This window comes from Daldinia loculata, assembly GCF_022478755.1.
Source record: "Daldinia loculata strain CBS 113971 unplaced genomic scaffold F4817scaffold_1, whole genome shotgun sequence".
NCBI classification, from domain to species: domain Eukaryota; kingdom Fungi; phylum Ascomycota; class Sordariomycetes; order Xylariales; family Hypoxylaceae; genus Daldinia; species Daldinia loculata.
In genome coordinates this window covers 1,113,855-1,138,881 of record NW_026054855.1, presented here as the reverse complement: position 1 = coordinate 1,138,881, position 25,027 = coordinate 1,113,855, and the positions used below count along the sequence as shown (strand labels likewise).

At 46.8% G+C, this 25,027-nt stretch overlaps 8 protein-coding genes across 8 annotated transcripts; 4 read left to right on the top strand and 4 right to left on the bottom strand.

The window, feature by feature from the left end:
* Positions 1 to 4,339: 4,339 nt before the first annotated feature.
* Positions 4,340 to 8,136, top strand: F4817DRAFT_322857 (kinase-like protein). The gene has a single exon (XM_049301455.1). It carries the CDS (start codon positions 4,371 to 4,373, stop codon positions 7,788 to 7,790), a length of 3,420 nt encoding a protein of 1,139 aa, XP_049164046.1. The 5' UTR covers positions 4,340 to 4,370; the 3' UTR covers positions 7,791 to 8,136.
* A 463-nt stretch (positions 8,137 to 8,599) lies between these two features.
* On the bottom strand, positions 8,600 to 10,543 carry F4817DRAFT_10410 (putative erythromycin esterase). Its single transcript, XM_049297372.1, has 4 exons — positions 10,243 to 10,543; positions 9,994 to 10,183; positions 9,763 to 9,912; positions 8,600 to 9,699 (listed from the first exon to the last, which is right to left on the bottom strand). The coding sequence occupies exons 1-4, from the start codon at positions 10,392 to 10,394 to the stop codon at positions 8,869 to 8,871; spliced, it is 1,323 nt and encodes a 440-aa protein (XP_049164045.1). The 5' UTR covers positions 10,395 to 10,543; the 3' UTR covers positions 8,600 to 8,868.
* Positions 10,544 to 11,733: 1,190 nt separating this feature from the next.
* On the top strand, positions 11,734 to 13,071 carry F4817DRAFT_355660 (uncharacterized protein; the record flags this gene model as incomplete). The annotated part of the gene is made up of 4 exons (XM_049305684.1): positions 11,734 to 12,192; positions 12,229 to 12,647; positions 12,711 to 12,769; positions 12,806 to 13,071. The coding sequence occupies 4 exons, from the start codon at positions 11,734 to 11,736 to the stop codon at positions 13,069 to 13,071; spliced, it is 1,203 nt and encodes a 400-aa protein (XP_049164044.1).
* Positions 13,072 to 13,138: 67 nt separating this feature from the next.
* On the bottom strand, positions 13,139 to 15,019 carry F4817DRAFT_10392 (uncharacterized protein). The gene is made up of 3 exons (XM_049297371.1): positions 14,528 to 15,019; positions 14,039 to 14,472; positions 13,139 to 13,978 (listed from the first exon to the last, which is right to left on the bottom strand). The coding sequence occupies exons 1-3, from the start codon at positions 14,530 to 14,532 to the stop codon at positions 13,401 to 13,403; spliced, it is 1,017 nt and encodes a 338-aa protein (XP_049164043.1). The 5' UTR covers positions 14,533 to 15,019; the 3' UTR covers positions 13,139 to 13,400.
* On the bottom strand, positions 14,756 to 16,648 carry F4817DRAFT_322841 (uncharacterized protein). The gene is made up of 2 exons (XM_049301454.1): positions 15,584 to 16,648; positions 14,756 to 15,528 (listed from the first exon to the last, which is right to left on the bottom strand). Exons 1-2 carry the CDS (start codon positions 16,284 to 16,286, stop codon positions 15,479 to 15,481), a joined length of 753 nt encoding a protein of 250 aa, XP_049164042.1. The 5' UTR covers positions 16,287 to 16,648; the 3' UTR covers positions 14,756 to 15,478.
* A 1-nt stretch (position 16,649) lies between these two features.
* On the top strand, positions 16,650 to 19,849 carry F4817DRAFT_10341 (uncharacterized protein). The gene is made up of 7 exons (XM_049297368.1): positions 16,650 to 17,173; positions 17,228 to 17,256; positions 17,316 to 17,875; positions 17,937 to 17,968; positions 18,028 to 18,598; positions 18,669 to 19,355; positions 19,441 to 19,849. The coding sequence occupies exons 1-7, from the start codon at positions 17,108 to 17,110 to the stop codon at positions 19,614 to 19,616; spliced, it is 2,121 nt and encodes a 706-aa protein (XP_049164041.1). The 5' UTR covers positions 16,650 to 17,107; the 3' UTR covers positions 19,617 to 19,849.
* Positions 19,850 to 20,935, top strand: F4817DRAFT_10336 (uncharacterized protein). The gene has a single exon (XM_049297367.1). The coding sequence runs from the start codon at positions 20,083 to 20,085 to the stop codon at positions 20,602 to 20,604; it is 522 nt and encodes a 173-aa protein (XP_049164040.1). The 5' UTR covers positions 19,850 to 20,082; the 3' UTR covers positions 20,605 to 20,935.
* Positions 20,936 to 21,172: 237 nt separating this feature from the next.
* Positions 21,173 to 22,657, bottom strand: F4817DRAFT_10360 (uncharacterized protein). Its single transcript, XM_049297369.1, has 2 exons — positions 22,642 to 22,657; positions 21,173 to 22,191 (listed from the first exon to the last, which is right to left on the bottom strand). Exon 2 carries the CDS (start codon positions 22,125 to 22,127, stop codon positions 21,267 to 21,269), a length of 861 nt encoding a protein of 286 aa, XP_049164039.1. The 5' UTR covers positions 22,128 to 22,191; positions 22,642 to 22,657; the 3' UTR covers positions 21,173 to 21,266.
* Positions 22,658 to 25,027: the final 2,370 nt, after the last annotated feature.

Below are 25,027 nucleotides of genomic sequence, written 5' to 3'. Positions count from 1 at the left end.
GCAGTTGTCGATCCAACGTGTATCCATAGATGCGCGCGTAAATCGAAGATTTCGAAGTAGACTCTTCTCGCAGAGGAAGAACATGCTGCTGCGGTGCGACAATATGTAGCAGGTCGCAGGTCGCAGGTCGCAGGTTGCAGGTCTCAGCGTTGTAGGTCCGAAGTGAGGGGTATCATTCACGACCACATTAGGTGGCGGGCGGCGCGGGGATGTTTAACAACCACTAACAACAAATATCCCATTGTCTTTATGGCCTATTACTACCCATAGACTACCATAGACTACCATAGACTACAGTAACTGGGGCCCTGACGGTAGGAGTTGCACAAACCCTGCATATATTTTCTCCAATGCATGGCTTTCGAAAGAGCAGAGAGTCTGGGGAAAAGGGTGTGTAGGCGTGGGTGTGGGTGTGGGGAAATAGGGTCTTTGAAGAATGGCCTTTTCGTAACTCGTCAATCTTGCGATGGCTGGCTTACGGATAGAGCACGTGTAGTATCGGACCTCTTAGCATTCCTACCACGAATGATATGGCGTCGTGGTTTTACAGTGGCTTTTGGCGTGCCGCTCTTATGGTCCAGACTGCAGTCGATGCAGCCTAGGTATCTTGGAGAATGTGTTACAGCGTTATGATCGTTGTCAGGCTTACCGGATGTATGAAATCAGCTTCTCAGAGAGCGGATACGTGTTTTGTAAATAATAGCGCCGACTTTCTCAGATTTTGGAGAACCGACGCTCCTTGAAATGCTTGGTTTACATGCTTGGTTTACACAACATTATGTGCTTACTGCTCTAGCTAATCCAGAAATGACCATGGGATTGTGGCATGGTTGATGCTAATTTACATGGTTAGAAATCGGGAATACGAGGAAATTCGCTAAACATCCAACCTGGTGTAATAACGGCTTTCTTCCAGCCCTAGCCGTTTCTATTTATTATTCTGCTGAGGGGTTTCTGATCCCGATCAAGAGACGTCACCGCGCCGCATTCATCAAATCGTGCATTTCCCCAACCAATCTATATCGTTCGACGGTAGACGAGAGAAATGAATCCTTCTAGGGGGGCGGGCGATACCCCTCATCGTGGTTACGGACCTTTCTATCCATTGGCAAATAGTAGGAAGACCATAAAGTAGGTACGGAACAACAACACTTAAGACGATAGCACTCTATGTAGTTATCCATTCTTTAAAGATTATTAGTAGTTTCATCTAGGAGTATTAATAATCACCGCTACGTTATTTAGTATTTAGTCACGTATTTAGTGCTGTCGATCAGGTTGACGATATTTTAACTGTGGGAACTGTCGATCAATAATAGCTGTAAAGCACGTATGAGTTGAGCTGGGCAGATCCGGATCAGCAAAGCTTTGTATATTTTACACGTGTAAGACCATCCCGCCAACGCTGCTCCATCCATACATGTGAATGAGGCATATTATCCGGTGGTGTACTGTTTATCAAAGAACGGTACTGAAGAGCCAACACCATTACATATAATTTCTATCCGACTGAATCCTTTTCCGTCTGTGAAGTTGGGCCTCGAGCGTAAAATACACGACGAACTATCCGTTATGTTTCTAAAAAGAAGTCCATAATAACACCGCAACTCTCCATGTTCATACTAACCGGGAAACCATGCCTTCGCTGTACGACGTGATATGTCTTTTCTGATTCAGTCACCCTAGGACCTGGTCAGGCTGGAAACTGATACTCGAACCATCAAGCTCAGCGTGTGGCTCGATGGATGATGATTTTGCACTCTGGAAATACTAAAAAGTGACATTCTAATATCCTCGAATTAACACCGCTGCACCCTGCGGCTTACACTGATCGACCATTATATATGGTAATTAGAAGCATCTGGCTTAAGTATAGCAATATACCCTAGCTTGACTATATATTCTATGATATGAAAGGTAAAAATCTCAAGGTACTGTACCCGGCAACACAAACCGGTGACATCTAGCCGTGACCAACTCCTACCAAGATGCTCGTTCGCCCGGCTGAGTACGGCCACACGTGCCTGGCGATGTATCATATGCTACCTCCTAATATTGAGTTCTGCAGTGTCGTCGACTCGCGAGGAGTAATGAATACTCCCCTGGGTCAACTTCAATGTTGCGTATGTTCAACGTAACGGCGTTTGTTCATCGACCCACCAGACAGCCGAAAACAGCTTGGATGTCTTTCTAAGAGGAGGCCAATCATAATCCTAGTAACGCACGGAGACTGTGCGATAAGCTGCCACATCCCTGATCCATGACCCATGCTGGCGTCGATCTCACCCCTTTATTAATATATGAATAACCCGTCTTCATACTGTGCTGCATACAGATACCTACACATACATACATACATACATACATACATACATACATACATACATAGCCGCAACCTTCTAAAGACACGGTAACTATCCCGTCTATAAGGATTTATGACTTGCAGGGACTGCAAGGTAGGACTACAAACAATGTACTAGTAGCGTAAAAGGAAGCAGAAGAAAAAAGGAAGCAGAAGAAAACAATGACCAGGTATCCTCCTTCGGGTCCATCAAGCAACTCGTAGACTTGAAGATAAAAAAGCAGAGAGATAAAAATGCGAATTGGGGATGTTACCGACGGGTACCTGGCGATCGTCTTGCTTTGAAGCAGGAAATTGACATCATGGTTTGTCTGCGGTTCTGTGTTACGGCGGCAAACAAAGGAGACGCATTCCACGAAATTAATAGTACCTATAACGTTAATCCTTAATTAGGTAAAAGAAGAACAAAAAAGGCATCAAAAAGAATGAACTTACTACATGTTACATTGTATGTACAAAGCTTACAGCTACAGAATGTAAGTTATGAAGAATTAACCTTCATACAAATCAAACATGATGAAAAGGTAATATAGGTATTCAGAGTTCTCAAAACTCCTATGCTGATACTATGATGATACTGCCGATGTTGGCAACTCAGGTACGTCTTTTTGCTACACGTATCCTAAAGTGCGTTACAGCTCATCAAATAATTGATTGAGGGAGTAATTGATGGATGTTGTTGTTGTTGCTCATTGTTCATTACCCATTGCCCATTGCTCATTGTTCATTGCCTACTGGCTGCTGGTTAGTGTAAGGAGGGGCTTTGTACAAAGTTCCTATTGTACGGATTACATACGTACATACCTACGATAGAGGGGCAACCTTTGCTCCTCCTTGTCGAACTGTGTTGGTCAGTGCCCGACCAAGGCAAGCTTAGTGCGAGTCGCGTACCGTGCACATCCCAGCATAGCGTAGCGTCATAAATTAGGTGTCCACTTATACTTAGTACATACCTATACCTAGCATGGTGTGCAGTACAGACATTGCAGAGACATCCGATTATCAATGTTAGCTCCGGCCAAGTAGCTACGTATTACGGAATAGTGGGAACCTTCCCCTCGTCATTGGCTTGTTTCGCGTCTTTTGGGCTGGGCTTTCTGGCTGGGCGGTGGTGGCTGCTGCAACAATCTCTCCACTTGCGCCAGAGAGTCAGACCAAACTTTCTCAGGCCTTTTTTTTTGCCCACTTCTGCATCTGTCGTCCGGTTCATTCATCATCGTCCCATTCTGCGACGAATCATTACAATTCTTTCTATTTCCCTTTTTTCTTTCTTGGACTTAGCTTTTTTCTTTTTTTCCCTTTTCCTTTTTTGACCGACGACGAACTTGCGTGACAAGACCAACTGCCCACTACGAATCAGTTAACCTAGTGTCATCGAGATCCAATTTATCCTCTAGCTTCCTCTCGCCTGTCAGTTGTGTGTACTACCCAATTCAATTCCCCACGGTAATGGCTTCTTGAAATTCGGTTATCATCCCCGCCTCCTGTCCGCTAGGACCAAGCGACGACATGCTTCGATATTCACCCAGAATGATGACCACAATACTTCCTAAGCCACCTACATCCTCTTGCCGCCATGGATCCGCAGCAACCGAACCAACCTCGTCAACTCCTTACCGACAATAATCCACCCTTCTCTTCCGTTCCTCCTAGGACTGCGAATAGTACCCCGACTTCCTCCCCGGGCCTGTTCAGCCCTACGAACACTCGTCCCAATGCCTTCTTCCCCCATTCCGCATCCGAGGCTTCTACGCCGATGGCTACCACGGCTAGTCCCTATCTGCACCCGCTGCAGAATCATAGAGTCCGAGAGTAAGTCTAGCATGACTGACATATAGAACATCACGGATTGGTATTACTTAGAATCGGATTATGAGCGTTGAAGCCGAAGAGAGGCCGAGCTCGGTCTCCGATTGGGATATTTGTTCGGGCGTTTCGTCTAATTCGCGTTTGGCTAACTAATATTGGCGAATATAGGACACACAAAGCCCTCGTTGACTTGAACCTAATGACAGGACGAAAGATCATCAATCAATACGAAGTGATAGAAGAACTTGGCCGGGGCGTACACGGCAAAGTGAAACTAGCCCGAAACTTGGAGACTGGCGAGAATGTTGCGATCAAGATCATCCCCAGGTTCTCTAAGAAGCGCCGCCTGGGGAAAGTTACTGCGTCCCCCCAGGACAAGACGAAACGAGAGATTGCTATACTGAAAAAGATCCGCCATCCTAATGTCGTCGCCCTTCTCGAAATCATCGACGATCCGGAGTTGAAGAAGATCTACATGGTCTTAGAACATGTCGAACTAGGAGAAGTCGTCTGGCGGAAGAAGGGATTACCGTACATTTGTAGTATTGAGAGACGAAGGATTGAGAAAGAAGTCCGAGGGGAACTGAGTACCGAAGAAGAAGAACGCTATATTCAGCTTCTAGAAAAACGGCAGGCTCTCAATGATGTGAAAAGGGCAAAGATGATGCAGACTCAGAAGGGCCCGGATGATTTTTGGAGTATCGAGTACGGCGCCGCAAACGATGACGACTCCGAGGGCCAACCGCGCTCCTTGGGAAGAGCAGAAAGCGAGCTTATCCGTTCAAACAGAATAGCTTCGTCTAGGACTGGATCAAGAGCCACATCTCCGACTCGTTCGCACGCTCAATCTGCACCTTCAGGGTCTCTCGCGGGTACACCATTACCGTCGGAATACGATGCCTCCTCGGTTGGTGTAGGCGGCGAAAGCGACGTCGAGACTCCTGGGCCCTTGCGTTCCCATCCCGGATCATCGGCTGCACTAGATAGGACCATCAATTCGGCGTTCCCTGAGGATGCTATGTTTCGTGGTCGATCTCCGAGTATGGCCGACTCCATCATCTCCCATATGTCATCGGTTGATTGTAATCAACAACCGCATGATCCCTTCGCCGATGACTATTCCTATGTTCCTTGTTTCACAATCGATAATGCCCGTGCTACTTTCAGGGACACTGTGCTGGGATTAGAATATTTACACTACGAAGGAGTAGTCCATCGTGATATCAAGCCGGCCAATCTCTTATGGACTCGAGACCACAGGGTAAAAATTTCCGACTTCGGTGTTTCCTATTTTGGCCGACCGATTCGTGAGGGTGAACCCGATGAGCTCGTATCAGAATCCGAGGCTCGCGACTTCGATGACGATCTTGAATTAGCCAAGACCGTTGGCACACCTGCCTTCTTTGCACCGGAGCTATGTTATACGGACATAAGCGAAGAACAACCGAAAATCTCGGAACAAATTGACGTATGGTCTCTAGGAGTGACGCTCTACTGCCTAATCTACGCCCGCATCCCATTCATGGCCGAGGATGAATTCCAGATGTTTCACAAGATCGCTAAGGAGGATGTATATATCCCACGCCGCCGACTTAAGCCGGTCGATCCTCAGCATTCCCCATCGTCTATGTCTTTTTACAAACGTGTTAACAGCGAGCCGTACCGCGATGATAGTGTCCTCGCGTATGAAGAGATTGACGATTTGCTATACGACCTTTTGCATCGGATGCTAACCAAGAATCCGGAGAAAAGGATACGGTTAAGGGAAGTAAAGCGCCATCCTTGGGTTGTGCAAGGCATTCCTAACCTCATGGCATGGATTGACGAGACAGACCCTTCGCGTCGCACTTCTGGTCGCAAAATCGAGGTCGACGAACGAGAAATCACTCGCGCTGTCGTCCCTCTTACGTTTCTGGAAAGGGCTCGCTCGGTTGTGAAGAAAACTATCGGCAAGGTTATGCACCCGCGTACTGAGAGGACGGAAGGCCACTCGAGGAGAAGGGCAGCTAGCAGTGCTGCCAGTTCCGCAGGAGATGCACCTTCGACTATAGGATCGACAACACACATCCGAGACGCTCGCCGGAAGAGTTTACGCCCCGATGATTATTTTGCTACGGTTCGAGAAAGTGAGCACCCCCTATCACAAAGTGTTAGTGCAACTCCTCAGGAGTCTCCGGTCCACGATGGACCACATTCTACCCAACGTGGGTCGGTTTCGGTAGGCGGAGATTTTAGACGCAATCTAAGCGGCTCTATCAACGATTTTAACGCGCAATCAGATCTGGCAGGACCGCCGTCGACATCGACTTCTTTCTCGTCAATCAAGGGCCATTTGAGTCACGGTCACGGTCACGGTCGGACAAGATCGATAACCAATGCAATCCTTGCTCTCGCACCTGGAAGAGACGCGCATACCATGCCGAATTCTCCTGCACTTGAAACTTGCATTAGAGATGATCCAATTACTGTCTTGCGGAAGACCCGAGATATCGATTCGACGGATGAATCATCCCGATCACGGTCGGTAGATCGTGGATTGTTTGGTTGTGCCGATAAACGCGCTGAAGCCAAGGTTGCGTTAAGCACAGCTGTAGCCCCCGGCAATATGGAACTCCCTAGACGCCCCCTTTCGGTCCACCCACCGGAAATCAAATCATATACTTTTCATCGGGGAACTGCCTTAGCTTCTCCTATGTTCTTTTCTTCTAGAGCTGTCGGTACTTATCAGCATGGTCAGCCAAACTCAGACCCCAGCATGCAAGAACACCACACGGGTACCGAAGAGCTAGACAAACGGCCCGTGACTGCTCATCGAGCCACACAAGTGGAAGGCCACACCCATCCGGCCAAGGTATACGACCCGTCTACTCCGGATTCTCTCGCCCGAATTCATGAACACGTAATGCGCCGCCGACAAGAGGATGAAGAACAATCGAAACGTGAAGAGCTCGAACCTCATGAAGACGACATTACGCCCGTTCCTTATCCTCCTTCGCCAGAATACGGGCTAAGCCTAGAACATACCCAACCACCATCTAGGGAAGATACTGGGACTGCTGGGACATCAGCTTCGGCCTCTACTGGCACGCTGATGACACCTCTAACCAGCCCGAGCGAGTCGACAAGTCCGGTTGGCCTCGGGAGTTTACCAGGCCAGGATGAAGATTCGCCCGTCTTCCGCTCAGACCCATCGCTGCCGGCGCTGCTCAGCGGTGCTAGTTCGATATCTGCTGATGCTGAAGGAGAATTCCTTTTGAGGCCAGGCTCTGTTGACCGTCCTTCCCTTATTGATACTACCGACTCGTTAACCCCACCCGCTCTTACAAAGGAGCCGATCTCAGGGTTTCCTCTGGAAGAAGATGAACATTACCAAATGCTATTACTTCCTCAGCCCCACCGTTCCTTCGCCACATCATCCTTCCTAACCACAAGAGCAGTCGATGATGACGACGGTAGCGACAGCGATGAAGGTCTCGTAATGAAGCCTAAGAGGCGGAATCCTGTTAAAGACCACACTAGCTCGCCGCTAGGAAGAACGTTAAGCGCAAAGAGACGTGATACGCAAACAAGTATTGGTAGCACAGAAACGGCCAAGAAGATAATCATGCAAAGTCAATGAGGTTGATGTTGTTACTAGTGTCGACGCCTCTACACGGCTACATCAGGGTAACTACTGCCTAACTGCTACCCTTCGTATATGAGATACATGAAAATGTATCAAGCCGATCCGTTCGTATATCGGATGCGGAATATAGCTCTCATTGAGAGCGATATGGTCGAAACGCTAAGCATTTTGCTACGAATGCAACCGAGGTGGAACGCATAACGAGAACGCATAACGAATATTCACACGGAATCTAGTTCAATCTAGTAGACATTCTTAACGACCACGAGTAAAGCCTCAAACTAGCTGCATCGAGGCTATTGGAATCGAGGCGAGTCGATTATTTTTACTTTGGAAGGATCAATCACCTCTCTTTTTCGGGAGAAAATGTATAACATACGAATTTTATTGCTTTGGGATGGTGTCTGGGTGCGACGTTGATGGGACTGAACACGACGAGATGATGGGACGAGACATGAGCATGCTCGGCGATATCAGGTATGCTTGGCTTCTCGGTCATGCATAAACTACTTTTTACTTCGCGGGATGTGGACATGGCCTGACGACGAAATTGTAAACATGAACCACATAATCGTGATGTTTGATGCGTGTTCGGGCCCCTGCTTCTACCTTTGTTTATCAATTATTCGGATAAGCCACTAGGCTTGTTTTTCCCGGTTAGAGATGAACACCACGAAACGGTTCGGCAGCGACCAAATGAACATCAAAAAAGGGCATCGGACAGAAGGGAGTAGGATGATATTCCGGGGCGGCGGTAATCTGTTTTGAGCGTGCTGATAGACCATAATTTGATATGCATCCTAGTGGAGTTTTCATGGGCATTTTTTACCATTTATACCACCATCTTTAGGTACCTAATTGTGTATACAGATGTTATGATGGTGATTTAAAATTGTTAATGCAGCATTTGGTATACACTATTTACATTTAGGAGAATAGCATCGTCAGACCTTGGGATTTCTAGTGATATTTTCCTTATACATAATGTTTTTTGCCCGTATCATCTAGATTAGATCAGATTAGATCAGGAGTGATGTTGTACGCTTTCTTTCCTCCATCTTCTATCTTCTATCTACACCCCAAAGGGGTAAGTTTCTCCCTTTGAGAGAGCCTCTTTCGGCTGTGCTGTTTCAAATGCGTTAACGGCACTTGTCCTGTCAAACCAAACAAATGCATCATACTGTTCGCTGAGAATGGTCTTGATATAGTGACTCCATCTCTCGGTACCGGGCCTATATATCACGCCGATAAATCGCTGCAACATCGGCTCGGTCTTCAAGCGGCGCAAATCAACCATGAAGGAGGAAATTCCAGTATCATGCATCATTCTTTCATAACTATCCTCGCGCGAAGGCACTAAATTCATGATCTTCATGGGCTCATCCCACTCGTCTGCGGCGGCGACGGTTCCTGTGTGCGTCCCGCATCCTATTATAGAGACCTCGCCCGGGTAGTTCTCGCGGCATAGCTGTCCTAGGTTAAGCTCGCCATGCTTGGCTCCCATGCTCGACCCCCTGGCGTCTCCTAGATGCGAGTTATGAGCCCATACTACGGCCTTGGAGCCGGGCTTGAGCTTGAGGAGGCGCGATAGGGTGTTAAACATGTGGGTGTCACGAATATTCCACGATGTCTTTTCACCGTGGAACATAGCCCGGTAGTACTTCTCGGAGTCGCAGACTACGCGAGCATTCATCTCAGCGTCTAAAAAGGATTCGCCGTCCTCCGGGTGCGAGGCGAATTGAATCCGTTTCTTGAGGAGTTCCTGCAACATCTTGACCACACCAGGCTCGCATTTAGCTGAGCCCTCGTGGAACGACTTGCGCCCGTACTCTTGCGGGTCGTCGGTCCATGGCTCCAGACAACCGTATCGCTTCCGAGCTGCTTTGGCGAGGGCTGGGTCGACCTATTTACGATATTAGTGCACGATAACTTAGCATGGTCAATAGTTATAAACATGATAACCTACCCTATCGAGATACTCGACCACCGCCCGAATCGAGGACCCCATACTGTAAAGATCGAGCCCGTTAAATGATGTTCTCCGGTTCATGGGCAACTGAGCGTTGTGCTCTCGGAGCCAATCAACAAACTCCTGTACTTCCGCATTCCGCCACATCTAGGACAACATAGGATATTAGAATATCTCGAGGAAATCATACCAAGCTATGGCAATGATATAGCTAGGAAGTTCTCATACCCAACGCGGGAAGTGATCAAAGACACGAATAGGCATATCCTCAGACCGACAAGGATATTGTCGTACATAGTGATCGATAGAGCGCGCGTCTGGCCAGTCACTCTCGATAGCCACGTGAGTGAAACCATGCTCTTCTATCAAGCGTTTCGTGATAGCGGCACGCGCTCGATAGAATTCGGACGTCCCATGACTATCGTAATCTGTTAACGAGCTGTATACTGCCGTCAAAGATGGGTTAAGAATACTAACCTCGCGTCGCCGATGAGAACCAAGCGGGAATTTCCAAATATGTCAAATTTGGCTCCGAACTCGTTGCTCTCTATTGGCGGCAGCTCCTGCGCGACACTTTTTAGGAGTTTTGGTAGGTCGGCTGACATTTTCTTGTTGAGTCTGAATACCATGTATTTGCAAAATAGGAGGTTGTTATAGATAGGTTAGGTATTTTTTCGGGGTTGTTCCTTAGCAGTGGTTAATCAGGAAAGTATGATAAAGTAAACAACATCAAAAAAATTCAAGCTGATGCATCAAGATCAATTCTATTTATCGTCTCTGGGGTATTGGATGTACTCAAGATGATATCGGCATGTTTGTGGCGACCCAAAAGTGGGCAAGGCTCAATATATCACATTTCGTCATAACAACATAACGGCCAGATCTAGCCCCCCGTACCCCAACCTATCATTTTGTACATTCGTCAAAATGAGGGCAGAACGACTGCATAAGATGGACGTCTGGGCTATCACGAGTTCTGTCCGCATTACTCGTTACTCGAGAAAGGGGGAGGGGTTGCAAGGCAAAAGCAGTAAAAACGAATCTTTTTCTGTCTTAGTTGCAAAGGTTTAGTCTTTAATTTTGAGGTTTTTCATTAGTACTTTATTATTATTCGATAGGCCACTTCAAATATGGATAATAAACGTGAATAGACAATCTCATGAAAGGTGATATATTAGGAGGTAAGGAGCATTGTTATTTGTGTAGAGCTTTGCATGGAAATTTCTGGTTTAATACCTAAAGTACACTTCACAAGAAAGCAACTCCCTAGGTACATATGTATCGAGTTAGGATTAGTGAATTGCTGATCTGGAAATAGCAGATACAAAATTGGAAAGTGCCACGAGTGCCACAAGTGCCGTTGGGTCCTTTAAAAACTGAAAAGTAAAAAAACTGAAAAGTAAAAGTCAAGTTTAACTTACTTGAGGTAGTTGAATTAGAAATTTATCCTAACATAACATCCTATTTTGTCTCTCATTATCTGATAGGACCAGGACAAGTAAATTAAGCACGTCTTGTAAACTCTAGCTCCTTGAACTAGAATATTAAGTGCAAGGGATAATGTAGTTGAAAAATAAGTGATATGCCAGAGTGATTTACAAGGTAAGATATCTTTTGTAACTCCCGGGCAGAATAACTATGAAGTCTATTTGACAGCTGTTAAATATTGCATGTTAGATTAGGGCGCACCTGGAATTACTATGACAACCAAGTGCACTTTGCGGTGCGTTATCGTAGTTACCACAACGCAGCAGAAACGCGTCTCAATAAATTTCACTATTTGTTCACCACCCGTCTAACTGCTCTTTAATACATGTTTAGGCACCAAAGCACAATTTTTCTAGGTTGAGATACAACTCTGTCAACCCTTCATCAACATAGGATTGATAGCTTCATCGTCTCCTAAAATTAAAGTGTTCCAAACGCGTCTAATGGTTGCTTTGGTTTATTAAGTACGACTTCTGTACAATGGCCGCACTGGACGATCTGATAATGATGGGACCGCCTGAAGTCGACAAGGGGTCTATGAGTCTTATTATCAGTCTCCAGCGGGATGATATACGACAATATTTCGCGTCGAACAATGGCCAACATGCAGAAGGAGAGCGTTCAGACACAGATCTAGCAATGGGCCTCTATGCTCGGGAACTCGACAGGTTCAACAGGTTCAACCCCATTGCCCCCGATAGAACCCCCGATAGACACCCAGCTTTGCAGACAGAAGAGGATGACCAGGATGACCAGGATGATGCCCAGTATGACTCTGACATCGAATCTGAATATGGACATGGATATATATTACGTGTGAGCGAGTACGGCGATGAATATTACGAAACTATTTACTCGACTTCTGATGACAATACCTCAGAAGGCAGCGACGGCAATACTGATGGAATGCGAGGGTGTCTTGCCTGCAATGAGATAGAAGTTAACGATTTGGCACAAGTACCTTGCAGGCACAAGTATTGTTCTGACTGTCTGGCGCAATTATTCCGTAACGCCACAGCTGACGAGGCCTTGTTTCCTCCACGCTGCTGCCGCCGACAAATTCCCCTCGAACCTAACGAGCATCTCCTCCCGGAGGATTTGGTCAGGCATTTCCGAGACAAAGAAGTCGAGTTTTCAACACCGAACAGAACGTACTGTCACCAAGCAACCTGCTCCGCCTTTATCCACCCTGCCATGCATGTCGGCCTTGTTGCAACATGCAGTGCGTGTCAGTCTACGACATGCATTGCCTGCAAGGGCCCGTCTCACAATGGCGACTGTCCTCCCAACGATGATCTTCAGGGAGTTGTCCGATTAGCCCAAGAAGAAGGATGGCAACGATGCCCCAACTGCCAATCGATGATTGAACTAAGCACTGGTTGTTACCATATTACGTGAGTATTCCTAGGTAGTTATACCTATAAGAAGCCCGAGTTAATTAGCTAATTACGTCTTAGTTGCCGTTGCGGCAATGAGTTCTGCTACCTCTGTAGCGAGCCCTGGAAACAATGCGACTGTGCCCAGTAGGACGAGCACATTTTATATGACGGAGCGGAAGAGATCCATGACAGAGGCCACAATGATCATGGAGAGGCTGGTGTAGCCGAAGCCCTTGCTCTAGATGATTACAGACAGATCAGAATTCTAGATATTGTCGATGATCTGATGGAGAACTATGAGTGTGATCACCCATTTTGGCGCTCTGTACAGGGACGCAACCGTTGTGAGACGTGTGGCGAACGTATGAGGTTCTTCATATATGAATGCCGCGTGTGCAACATTCTAGTCTGTCGAGGATGTCGGTATAATCGTCTCTAGGGGGAATTGGCAAGACAGAGATGTGGGAAAGGGGAGGCTGTCGATCAACATAATCATAATGACTCGATGAGATTTCAATCGTTATTTCTTGAAGGGGTTCTCGCATGTGGCAGTTTGGGCGTTCTACTTGAACGCCCCTTTGTTTAGTCTAGTGGACATGGCTTAACAAAACTAATACATTTTCCTTTTAAGTGATATCACATTTACTAAGAGCCATCGTGAATTAAAATGCAGACGTTGTAACACTTCGATTTCAAACATTGCAGTAGCTCGATCCAGATTCCAAGTTCCCAATCTGCTCTATGAAATATATCGAACCCAGGCCAAAATTATCTCAAGCCTCCCAAGCGGACACACTTATCGACCCAAGATTCCTTCGGCGGCTTCTTTTGCGACCAACCCCACGTCCTCCACGTACTTTCGGTAGTGGTTGTGACCTCAGTTTGCCCTGCGACAGAGGGAGCTACCGGAGGGGGCATTCTCGCATTAGCTGGGGCCGTGAGTCCACCTGCTCTCGAACCCTTGTAGAACCCGGACATGAGCTGATTGACGTAAAGGGAGTTCGGTCCCCTATCGGGATTTACTGCGGCTTGGGGCGGATTCGACCGCCTCGGATTCGGGGCATACATAGAGTTGTTGGATCGTCGCTTTTCATCCATATACGCCCCGTACTGCGACGCATTGCCGTCTTCGGCAGCATACGCGGCCGCCATGAGATCATCCATGATTTTCGATCCTGTCTTCCCTCCTGACCCGCGGTTCGTCGTGTATATTTCCCGCGGCGCTTCCATTTTCTTGAACCCGGAGAAGGGCGAGAATCTTGATGAGACGCTGCCGTTGGCGCGGGCTTGGCGCCGTCGGCATTTCCAGAGGAGGAATATTATGGCTGCGATTATTATTGTTCCTCCTGTTGTTTTTGTTAGTCTTTAGGGTTGCTGAAAGGGGGCTTCCATCAGGTTAGTCTTACCAATTGTGCCGAGTGCTATGGCGCCGTCCTTGCTCATTATACGTGTTGGATTTTCGGGTTGGGCTGTTTGAGCTTGTGAAGGTTCGTTGGCTTGTGGTAATGCGCTTGGTGAAAGAACTGTGCTGGTTGAAGAAGACTGAGCCGCCGGTACGCTAATGCTCGTGGCGAATGTTGTTGTGGGTTGAGAAGCGTCTGTTGTCGGCTGAGGAGACTCTACTGATGAAGGGTCTGAGGTGGCAGGAGCTCCAACCTGTTGTGCGGGTGCCTCAGTCCCAGCAGAAGGTGACGAAAACACATCTTTTGTTGGCGATGGTGTATCTGGTTCATCTTCAGATTCGGAATCGGACTCGACATCATCAACGGTATCTGGGACATCGTCGCGAATAAACACCCTTAGGTTATTTGCGCGAGCGCTTCTTCGATAGCTTGAGCTCCTTCATCATGATTAGAACTAGAACACTATAACGCAACTTATCGACTACCTCTTACCTCATTGTGAAGACGCAACACTAATAGAATCTCGACGACCTAGACTTGAAATAAATGAACAAAAGGGAAAGACAAGAAGTCAACCGCAATGAAAGTAATTGTTATTCAATTAGGTCCAGCCGTAGATAGTAATTATTAGTGAGGGCGCAGCCCGATATCTCGAAGTGAAGTGAAGTGAAGTGAAGTAAAGTGACCTGGGGAAGCACATGTGCTCAGTTGCCAAATCCAGCGCAGGTGAAGATTTCGAGAAACATTCTGCAGACGCCATCCGTTTTAATACATCTCAACTAGTCGTCGAGTTCATTTCCCCATCCCCAGTTACGACTGCCCAGACTATTTGAAACCCTCATTGAGTGAAGCACCAATATTGGGACGTTTCAAATCTCAACCGCCGACGATGATCACCTTGGCGCCAAGGTTGCCAGTGCTGATATCTTATTCGTTAGAACCAAGAAAGAAACTGTTTCGTCAGCTTAAATTAGTTAGCTAGCTACGTTGAAGTTTAAGAAGTTTAGCGACGTGCTCGGACGAATAGTTATTTTGATATTTGTAGCTATTTTTGGGTTATAACATGTCCCGTCGTAGATGGGATGGTGTGGGGGAGCAAGGGGATAAATCGTGGACTGAATTTGATTACATCAAGCGTCCCTACTTAGGTACCTAAACAATTTTAATATATACAGCTTGCAAGGGAAAACATATAAATGTCGTAAATGTCGTCAATATCGTGGACATATAACTCCGTGGTCAAATAAAGTCCCCGAGACCCTTTGCCCGGCCCGGGGCTTCTCAAAATTCGGGATGTAGGGCTGAGAAACCGGCTTTGCTTCGGCTTCAGAACTGTGTAGGCGTTATGGTTACCCCCCCTCCTTTGTCGCCTACCTATAAATCAGGTAAGTGTTCGAGACATGACCCTAACGCCACTACCACTCTTTGATTTCACCATTCTAGTTACCACCACCTTGGGAGAACTTCTCGTACGCTCGGTACTTCGGTCTTGACTTTGAGAATGTCAACACATACAGTTATTCGGCATCGACAGTGAAATCAACTTACGTGCTTTCCGCGGCTCACCATGCGATTTCATACCGTCACGCCAAATTCGTAAGGTCCAACTAGCTACCATGGCATCCATCATCTTCCGCGTGATAGGGGTCGTGACTATCAGTCTGTGCTGGTTCTCCATCTCATCTTCTACCGCGATACGACTCCCGTCGATAGGGTGCATCCACTCATAATGATCGCGTTTCTTGAGTATATCGAATATCACTTCGTCCCCCTTCAACGACTCCTTTCTGGCTCGATATCCTTTAGGGAATCCGCTCTCCTTCTCGGGTTTGGTCTTTACCACCTTATATCCCGATCGAGGGAAGGATGCAGGTTTAAGCGCGAGGTTCCCGATGGCATGTCGCGATATGGCATCCAAGACGTAAGGGAATCCGGTAGATATTACGGGAGGTAGATGCTTGAGCTTGAATATGTGGCGGCTGCGGTGTATGACCCGAGGCGTACCGTTTGTGCTTATCCTTACATTGCGAATTAGACGTTCGAGTGTCACTTGGGCAAGCTGGGCCTCGCTTGTTGGTGATCTCCTAACATCGCGAGAGAGTTCGTATAACGGAGCACCGTCGGCGGTTTGGGCACGGATGTAATGGCCGTCAAGTACGAAGATGGCAGGCTGAAGTACATCGTCTCCGTCATTCCGATTCTCTGGGATGTAGGGCGGGGGATCTTCTTCTTCCAGTGACAGAGTTGCCATTATTTACATAAGGCAGCTTGGTTCCTGACTAGCGTTAGGTACAGTATATTGCACTGAACTACCAATGCTGTTATGGGCGCGCGCCTCTTGCGTCACAAAGGATTCTGGTGAACGTTTAAGACAAGAAATCATGCGGCTCGATGTCGGCTTCAGCGGAGTTTATGCGTGGGGTATTAAGCACTGCCCTTATGTCGGGACTTGGCTGATGTATGTAGTAAGATAATATGACATCATGAAGACTCAAGCAATGTAGGTAGATATCCGCCAATAGAGAACGAGGGAACAATAAACGACTTATCAATGTGATCATTCTTGAAATTAAAACTTATAAGCTACGAGGATTCAAATCTTAGATTTGTGACAGTGTATTTGGCATTATAAACGGCATCGGTTTGCACGAAATTCATCTATTGGTACATTTTAATGGTAACTTTTCATTTCACAGCTTTTTGAGAAAAAAAAGTAACTTAAAAACATCAAAAAACATTTGGCTCAAGTTTACCTCAAATGAGTTAAACAAGGTCCTCCTCATAAAGTTCCTATCTCATTTAGAAATTAAATGTTTAAGTTCTTGATCGATAATTTAGTAAATAAAACCGAGTTATGAGATGAAAATATTATGAAGTCTCTTTAATGGCTAGAAAGACGTGGGGTTGCGGATGTTCGGACGGTCCCGGACGGTCGGATATGTCGGATTAAATGCCTTCACTGACTCTTGTTGGTTGTCCATACACCGTCTCATTCTCAGTCATCACCGTCCAGAGAAATTCTTCTTCGCATGAGAAAGCCAGAGCGGCCGTATCCGGTAATATGCAAAAAGAATGTCGGCAACTCCTCCAAGACATCGCCCCTTACCCCCACCAAATCGAAGACGGGATAAACCTCAGGTAAGTATTATGAGAGAGCGAGTAGTGGTGTGTATAACTAATAATCGCGTTCAGCTCTCATGTGGTTCATGTCGCCGGCGGAAGTATGTTACCATTCTAACATTAGCCCCAAATAAGTTGCCCTGCTCACATCAGTGTCTAGGGTTAAATGTGATCGACAACAGCCTTGCAGGACATGTTCCCTCCGGGGACTTGCCGCTTCCTGCAGTTATCCTCCGGATGCCACATCACGCACCTCGGACCGTGATACCCATTCCACAGTGCAGAATCGAATCCGTGAGCTAGAAGGACTTGTGCATGTTCTTATGCAACGGGCAGCATCTAAGAACTCATCCAATGTCCAAGCACTCCCCGAGACCACCGAAGGATCCCCCGACTCCGAGGCCGGCGCGTCGGGAGAACCACCCAACGGTGGTACACTAACGGACAGCCCCGCCGGCGTTAGCTACGTCGATGGTGCACATTGGACTGCTCTCTTAGACAGCATCTCCGAACTAAAGGACTATTTTCAAGATGGTCCGGAATCAGGACCGCACTCCCAGATCCCCTTACAACCTATTCCTGATTATGGGCCTTGTCCGCTGTTGTTATACGGCCGGTTTGCTCAGTCTAGCAAGGGAGAGATCTTAAGCATACTGCCAGCGCGAAGTGTGGCCGATTCATTAATTTCGAAATTCTTTTCATCTCTCGATTTAACACCAGGTAATATTTATGTGCTTATTTTAGACCAGAGCAACATGTTAGAGCTAATTATTCTATCTAGCATTATTACACAGCGGCCAGTTTATTCGACAGGTGACTACCATGTTTCGCATATCCGATAATTTCTGGTTGCTAACAGATGTTGCTATAAGTATATCCAGTTTTGGGAAGACCCCTTCGCAGCTCCGATCATGTGGATAGGGCTCTTGTTCGCCATCATGTGTTTTTCGTCTATGCTTTTACAACGCAACGGCGATCACGATCCGGGCGCCCTACCCCCTAACGCAGAGAATACGCTCCTTGTACGATCATATCGGGAGAAGGTTGTCCAGTGTCTAACACTAGGAAAGTACACCAGGGGCGGTGAGAATGTCTTACAGACTCTAATTCTCTATGTTGCTATAGAACATTTCCTCCAAGAGGATTCGGATTTTGGTACCCATCTTTTACTGAGCATGATCATAAGCATTGCTATGAGGATGGGATATCATAGAGACCCTAAAAACTTTCCAGTCATATCACCCTTCGATGGTGAGATGAGAAGACGAACATGGGCGGCGCTATACCAGGCGAATCTTATCTTTGCCTCCCAAATGGGCCTTCCGAGTATACTAAAAGACAACCAGATAGATACAGAAGAACCACACAACCTTGCGGACTCTGATTTTGATGAGGGAACAACTGAACTTCCTCCGTCTCGGCCTGAGACAGAAGTGACGCCAGGTTAGTAACTTTGCTTCCCGTACCAAACATAAGACCCAAGGCAATTCTAGAAATTTAACCAAGTTGGCAGTTTTATATATAATTACTAGGAGCCGCATCTCACGTCTCTGGGAAAAGGTTCGCGACCTGGCGACTGATACAAGGCCTCACAAATATGAAGAGACCCATGTAATGGACCAAAGGGTACAGGCTGATCAGCTCCGCATTCCACCACCCTTAAGGATGCAGCCTATACATCTATCCATCGCAGACCCTCCAAACTTGGTAATGCAAAGAATTTGGTTGGACATCTGCTTCCTCCGGCTGAAAATCGTGCTACATAAGAAGTACTTTATGGTACCCATCCAAAATGAACGTTACGGTTACTCGCGAGGAGTCTGCTTGAAAGCGGCCGTGAAGGTTCTTGAATATCAGCATACAGTTTATGAACTAGTCAAGCCAGGTGGCTTGTTATACGAGACTCGCTGGAAACTTTCATCTGTGATGAATAACGAGTTTCTCCTAGCAACTAGTATTGTATGTGCTTATGTTAAACAGATCGCCGATACTCCTAAAAGCGCAGTAGAGGGAACAAGCACAGAAGAGGTTAACAAACTCCTCGTAATATCTGCGGGATGCTGGAAGAGGTACAGCGCTGTATCTAGAAACGCTCGGAGGGCTATCAAAGCGATCAACCTGGTCCTCGAAATCACGGGCACCCCCACGGCGAGCCCGGCTAGCGTAGAGGACGAGCTAAGTCCGATGTTCGCTTTGCAAGGTATGCTGCTCCAAAAGCCACTATTTTAATCCGCTTCCATTCCCATATATCTACCTGTGACGAAGAAGGTGCTAACTTGGTAAAGACCCTCTACTTTTAGATTTTAATTTCCCTTACACGTTGGACAATTTTTACGGGGGAGATGACTCGAAATTTGGGAATGACCCTTCGCTGGAAGCGATTTCGTCCGTGGAGCAGCATCTTGCAGATGATGAATGGATTAACCTGTTCCAACGGGTATCTACTCGCCCAGCGAATTAATTCGACATATTATGGGATATGGTTGTACATTCACGGATTATTTGAGCGGCAAGACAGAGGAAAGATAGATATGACGTGAAGGGGTGGTGCTCTCCCCTATAGACGCTCATTTTGATGTCGGCCTACGAAATCATTGTATACTACGACTACCCCTTTGAGGGGCGAACAATCCCATTGTACACCACTATCTCACTAAGGCATTGTCTAGATTCCGTCTCGGTTCAGCAAGAACCAAATCCCGGTAACCGTTTTAGAACAGCAAACAACAAACAACTTGGGAAAACTAGTGCTTTGTGCATGAGATATTCTAGCAATGACTAAGTATTGCTTTGAAATAGGCACACCCCATGGGCTATAAATACAAGCCTAACGCATAGTAGTAGTCCGATCTAAACCAAATCAGACCTTAATAATTCATACCTTAGCCAAGTCAGACCTTAATCAACTCCTTAAGATACCATACAAAATGTTCGCCAGGCATCCGGAGACGGTTAAGTCGCTTCAAATCTCCCTGAGGTTGAAGAGCCGGCGTGATGCGGAGGCGTTGATTGAGGTCGATGAAGTTAAGGAAGCGTTCCGGCTTTACATGAATAGGTGTCTTACGGCGGCCTCCATGAATAGGGAGTTGCCCGACTGGAAGAATGTCGACGACTACTTGCAAAGCCTTCGCACGTCGTCTGTGGTTCGAAACAAGGTGAAGACGTTAAAGGAGGCAGTAGAAGATGAGTGCAAGTCGGCGCCATACGAGCTCCTACCCCATGTGTCAATGTTTGCCCTGCGAATCATGAGTTTCTTGACAACTGCCCGGGGCGAGGTGTTCGATGTCATCTTAGATGCCGAGATAGCAAAGGGCCCCGAAGACATCCAGTTTGACCGCTGCATTAGGATCATGCACTTGTTGGGTTTCCTTGTCAACCAGGACCGAGAGACGAGGAGAGCCAGAGAGGCTGAGAAAACCCGGCAAGCGATTGGACATAACTGGATATGAGGCCGCTCTATGTGACGACGTGATGATATAGCATGAGACTCGTTCGCTGGTTTCGAACGTGTTAAAGATGTTTAATGTTTAACTGTCTCTTTTAAACTGTTCGATGTAGGTTCCCCGTCTAACAAATAAATAAAATTTAATTAATACCTCCTTTTTTCTCTTGCTTTCATTCGGAGTTTAATGTCTTTCATTTGTTCGCCGTATCCTTATGTTATGTATCTCTCATTGCCGTTCATCCGTCTACCCCATCTATTCTATTCCTCTCGTTTCCTCTATCTGTATCCGTAGCGTTCCTCCTGCCTTTTCCGCCTCCTTAGCAGATACTTAAGCAGGATACCTCAGGTAGTAGGTGGTTTCTTTGGAGCGGTATTCACGCACATAAGACGAAAAGGGAGTTTAACTCCGGTACCCTTGTTGCCCTTTTTTGAGGATTGTCGGTCACAGTAGTGTATAGCCTGGATATCCATTCGATCATGTTCACGTTAGAAAACTAGATAAAAATGCAATAAGGAAAAGAAGATAGGTGTTATCCTTCTCCAGTCCCGGCTGGTCTCCTTCTCCTACATCCATTTCAAACCCTCCTGATAGAGCCCGTAACAATGCTCATGCTCAATTACTACAGTGTTAAGCCCCCCTTGACCTCCTGGCGTGTACCTCACCAATCACGTTAATCCATGACCACGTAAGACGCCTGGGGCGATAAACCACGACCTTGGAAAAGGCATCCCCCATTTGGCCAGCAGAGAAGACAGCTCGTCTCTCTTACCCGGCACGACGTTGATGAATATCCGATCTCCTCTACTCATACAGGGCTCCGAGTGCACGGCACCGCGTTCCTGGCCGATGCGGAATATGCTGCACTCGCCCGGTTCCGCTTGAACCAGGCCTAGGGGGGCGAACTCGGTCGTGAGCTTATCCCGGACAGCTTCGGCCGTCGCCCCACACCCAACACAACGGACTGAGGTGCACATGTGATCCGTAGCTAGATCACGCTTCGTCGAGCGACACGTTGCGCGAGCTGCTGCCTGGTGCTCGGCGGGAATGAACATGGTTGCGGGGCCGAGTAGTGTAGCGCATAACTTCCAGTCTGTCTGTAGGTCCAACTCTGTCTTTTCTCTACCACCCACCACTAGCGATCTTCTCCGGGCCCAAATACCGCCACCGTCACCACTACTCCTATTAAAGAACATGTCGTCCGTGTGCCATCTAGGCTTGTTGTATTCCGTGGTCGCTTTCGTCGCGCGGATGGTGAGCCAGTAGTGATCAAGGCCATTTGTTCGGATGAACTCGTTGACGAAGGTTAGGAAGGGGAGTAGGAGCGGAAGTAAGGAGCCGGACAGAGCAGCGTGGGCCCAGTCGTGGAAGCTAGATGGGAGGTCATCTAGTGTGGAGAGCAAAGGGCCGCAGTAGCTCCAGAAAGCATCTCTCTGTACGGACAGGCTCTGGTCCGGCTGGTCAGGAGGCTCTTCGAGACCAAACTTTATAAACTCGAAGCTTGTCGATGATTGGAGCCTGTCCTTCATGGTTGGAGGAGCATATGGTTCAAAGTTCACTTTTGGGGGGGCCTCTTGGGTTTACTCAAAATATCTAAGCCGGTAGTTTAGCACGGCCGGTAGTCTTAATTGAGAATAGCTAACCCCCTTTCAAGATATGACCCTAAGATATAAGTAATAGTATGCATAATGTATATATGAATTGTATATATGTAGGGTATGTAAGGCTAAGGTAACAGAGAGCAGCAGCAGCAGCAGCAGCAGCAGCAGAAGCTAGTGTTGCGTTACTCCGCGTCGGGGACACATGACTACCTATCTATACCTACCATGTAAGTTATACCATGTAAGTACCTAGCTTCGCTGCCTGCTTGGGCGATGCAGATTTCCAAAAATAAAATAAATGGGAAAGGGACTCGAGCCTGATTCGTTCGGCGCCAGATACAGCGGGCCTACTCCGCGAACCAGCTCTGTTAGCCATTTTTCGAATAAGGAAAACAAGCTAGCTCAACTGGCAGAAGGACGTCAAAAAAGGTGGCTCACCTACCAGGATAATTGTTAGTACTATGTACATAAAGGTGCGCCAGCTTTTTTGACGCCTTTCTGACTGGTTACGCCTTGACATCAAGAAGTCTTTCGTAGAGTTAAATTTTTAGTTGGAACTTGATTTTAGATATTGTCGTAAGATATGGAACGATTTTACGTGAATACCAGTTTCCAATGTTAAATGAGAGCGGTAGGATCATCGCTTCAGTGCGTAACCCCCTGCAGTTTTATACAACTTGTCGCGGTTCCAAGACCAAGTCCTACGTCCTACACGGAAGCATGTAAAGAATAAAAGCCTAACCTATCCTATCGTAATAAGCTATGTAAGCGTATGAAACGAAAAAGAAAAAGAAAAAAAAGAAAAGACCTAAATACTACCCAACGGTTTTCTGGATCGTAGCACGTGTCCTGCAGGCACAAAGCGGCCCGACTTACATAGATGAAGTGGCCGATTTAGCGAGCGCCGAAGATCGTGGACCGCATCTATTGGAAAAGCACGGGGAAATATGTTATCTCTCGTGTTCCTTAGGCTTTAAGGCCTCGCAGATTCGGAGAATTGACAACGCAGGGCTACAGTGCGCTAATATTATATTATATAAGGTAATCTTTATGTTAATTATAAAACCCTTTGAGGTCAGCTCATAGTCGTAAAGGTCTTATTCATTAGCTACCTATGAAAGCCGGAGACTGATGACTGGTCGTAAAGAAACAAGAACTCATTACAGTCATTTATGTTAATATGTCAGCTTTCGGGGCTCGGCTTTTAAGGCCTTAGATCATTCAAACTGATGGTCGCCTTATTGGCATGAATGGATTTACTGAGGTGGAGTTGGGCAACCTTTACATACCTTCTCTTATTGATTTCTAAGTGGAGCGGCCCTTTTACTGACGACTCGTACGATGTCAAAGATTTAATATTCGATTATCGAACTATCGTAGATAAGTTACCAGCTATCACACCTATCACACCGAGTCCCCTCTCCATTTGCCTGTTCTTGAGTGATGAGTGACAAATAGACAGGGATTCCTGTTGACCCCTCGCTCGCTATTAAGGTAGATAGTGTTCTTTCGCCTCGTTCGCTCCGTATATTGAACCTTGATATATAATCTCTTTTTGAAGACTTCGTCGCCGAGTAGTGCGGTTGTAACATAAGGAATGTTGTGCGGCTCTTCTGTCGTTTACCTTTCGGAGGTAATTGTGTTTCTATGTTGAACATTAGTGTGATGCTACGATGCTGGACTCGAGTCCTCGTCGGCAAATCGTGCGTGTCTATCCTTGCGTGGTATCGAGTTTCCTGCTTGGTTCTTCTGTCGGTTTCTTGAAGTCGATGAACATGGCAACGCGGCCCAAGCTTGGCGGATTCGGGCAACGAATTGGCTCAGCAGAGAAACTTTCTTGATGCTCTCCTCATCTTCCTGTTCCTCGTCGAATTCCCAACCGCCCGCGTTTCTTTCCTGGGCCCTGCGAACACTTCTTTCTCGATATAATTCGAAGGAATCGCGATGAAAGAGAGGACCGGCACATTGGGTACGAGCCGCGAAATTCCTATGATGATGACAACGGTCAAATAAATGCTCAAGAGAACTAGTTGAGTACGAATCTGGAGTTGACATCATGACGATGTGGTAATTATGTGTAGTGAAGTGACTGACAACTACCAGGTAGCTATTCTGGAGTTGAGAAAAGTTCTGTGTGATCTGTTACTGGGGGAGGCCATCTATCGGAGATACACATCGTCCTGGTATATTTTCTTAATGATAGTAGTTGGAATTTGTTGGGTAAAGGAGTCCGAGGGGTAGAAGTTGACTTCAACCACTTGAACTTAAATCTATATAGTCCGAACCCTTCGTGTAAATGAGGTTGTGCGATTCCAAGATGATACATAGGCCATACAGAAGTGTTACTATCAATGGCTCGTATTGCGTGTCTACCTATCTTCGAGCACAATCGCTAGTTTCTAGGTATAATTATGACGTATGCTACTTGGAGCCTTTGAGGATAGCCTCGCTGTTATAATCCTCTCCCCATATGTGCGGCTCTTTTCTAAACGGGAGCATAATAAAGTTCAGGTTCTTGGATCTCCGCCACTCGATCCCGAAACTACCCGGTACCTATGCGACCGAGACTAGCGACTACATAGACCGCGGCTGATGCTATAGTTCGGGTGGTAATTGATAATAACGAGGCGGTTACTGATATATTACTAGACCTCAAGGAGTCGTAATAGACCGCGATAGCTACCTACGTACGGCACGGGATGATAAGCTGTTGGTTGATAACTGGGAAATACCCTGCGAATTCTAGGCCGCAACGCTCATTATCGAAAAGTAGAATAGAGAGTAATCGACCGGTTTTATGTTTCTCACATGCTTGCGGTCTGGTTTGG

What these genes read in the sequence shown, in the direction of transcription:
- F4817DRAFT_10336 (XM_049297367.1), top strand. Translation starts at nt 20,083, where the DNA reads ATGTTCGCCAGGCATCCGGAGACGGTTAAGTCGCTTCAAATCTCCCTG.
- F4817DRAFT_10392 (XM_049297371.1), bottom strand. An exon ending in CATAGCACTCGGCACAATTG is followed by an intron (nt 13,979 to 14,038) that starts GTAAGACTAACC and finishes CAAAAACAACAG; the next exon opens with GAGGAACAATAATAATCGCA.
- F4817DRAFT_10341 (XM_049297368.1), top strand. Translation starts at nt 17,108, where the DNA reads ATGTCGGCAACTCCTCCAAGACATCGCCCCTTACCCCCACCAAATCGA. An exon ending in ATCTCTCGATTTAACACCAG is followed by an intron (nt 17,876 to 17,936) that starts GTAATATTTATG and finishes TATTCTATCTAG; the next exon opens with CATTATTACACAGCGGCCAG. An exon ending in TGAGACAGAAGTGACGCCAG is followed by an intron (nt 18,599 to 18,668) that starts GTTAGTAACTTT and finishes CCAAGTTGGCAG; the next exon opens with TTTTATATATAATTACTAGG.
- F4817DRAFT_322841 (XM_049301454.1), bottom strand. Translation starts at nt 16,286, where the DNA reads ATGGCAACTCTGTCACTGGAAGAAGAAGATCCCCCGCCCTACATCCCA. An exon ending in TGGTGAGCCGCGGAAAGCAC is followed by an intron (nt 15,529 to 15,583) that starts GTAAGTTGATTT and finishes ACATTCTCAAAG; the next exon opens with TCAAGACCGAAGTACCGAGC.
- F4817DRAFT_10360 (XM_049297369.1), bottom strand. Translation starts at nt 22,127, where the DNA reads ATGAAGGACAGGCTCCAATCATCGACAAGCTTCGAGTTTATAAAGTTT.
- F4817DRAFT_322857 (XM_049301455.1), top strand. Translation starts at nt 4,371, where the DNA reads ATGACAGGACGAAAGATCATCAATCAATACGAAGTGATAGAAGAACTT.
- F4817DRAFT_10410 (XM_049297372.1), bottom strand. Translation starts at nt 10,394, where the DNA reads ATGGTATTCAGACTCAACAAGAAAATGTCAGCCGACCTACCAAAACTC. An exon ending in TTGATCACTTCCCGCGTTGG is followed by an intron (nt 9,913 to 9,993) that starts GTATGAGAACTT and finishes ATGTTGTCCTAG; the next exon opens with ATGTGGCGGAATGCGGAAGT. An exon ending in TGGTCGAGTATCTCGATAGG is followed by an intron (nt 9,700 to 9,762) that starts GTAGGTTATCAT and finishes TATCGTAAATAG; the next exon opens with GTCGACCCAGCCCTCGCCAA.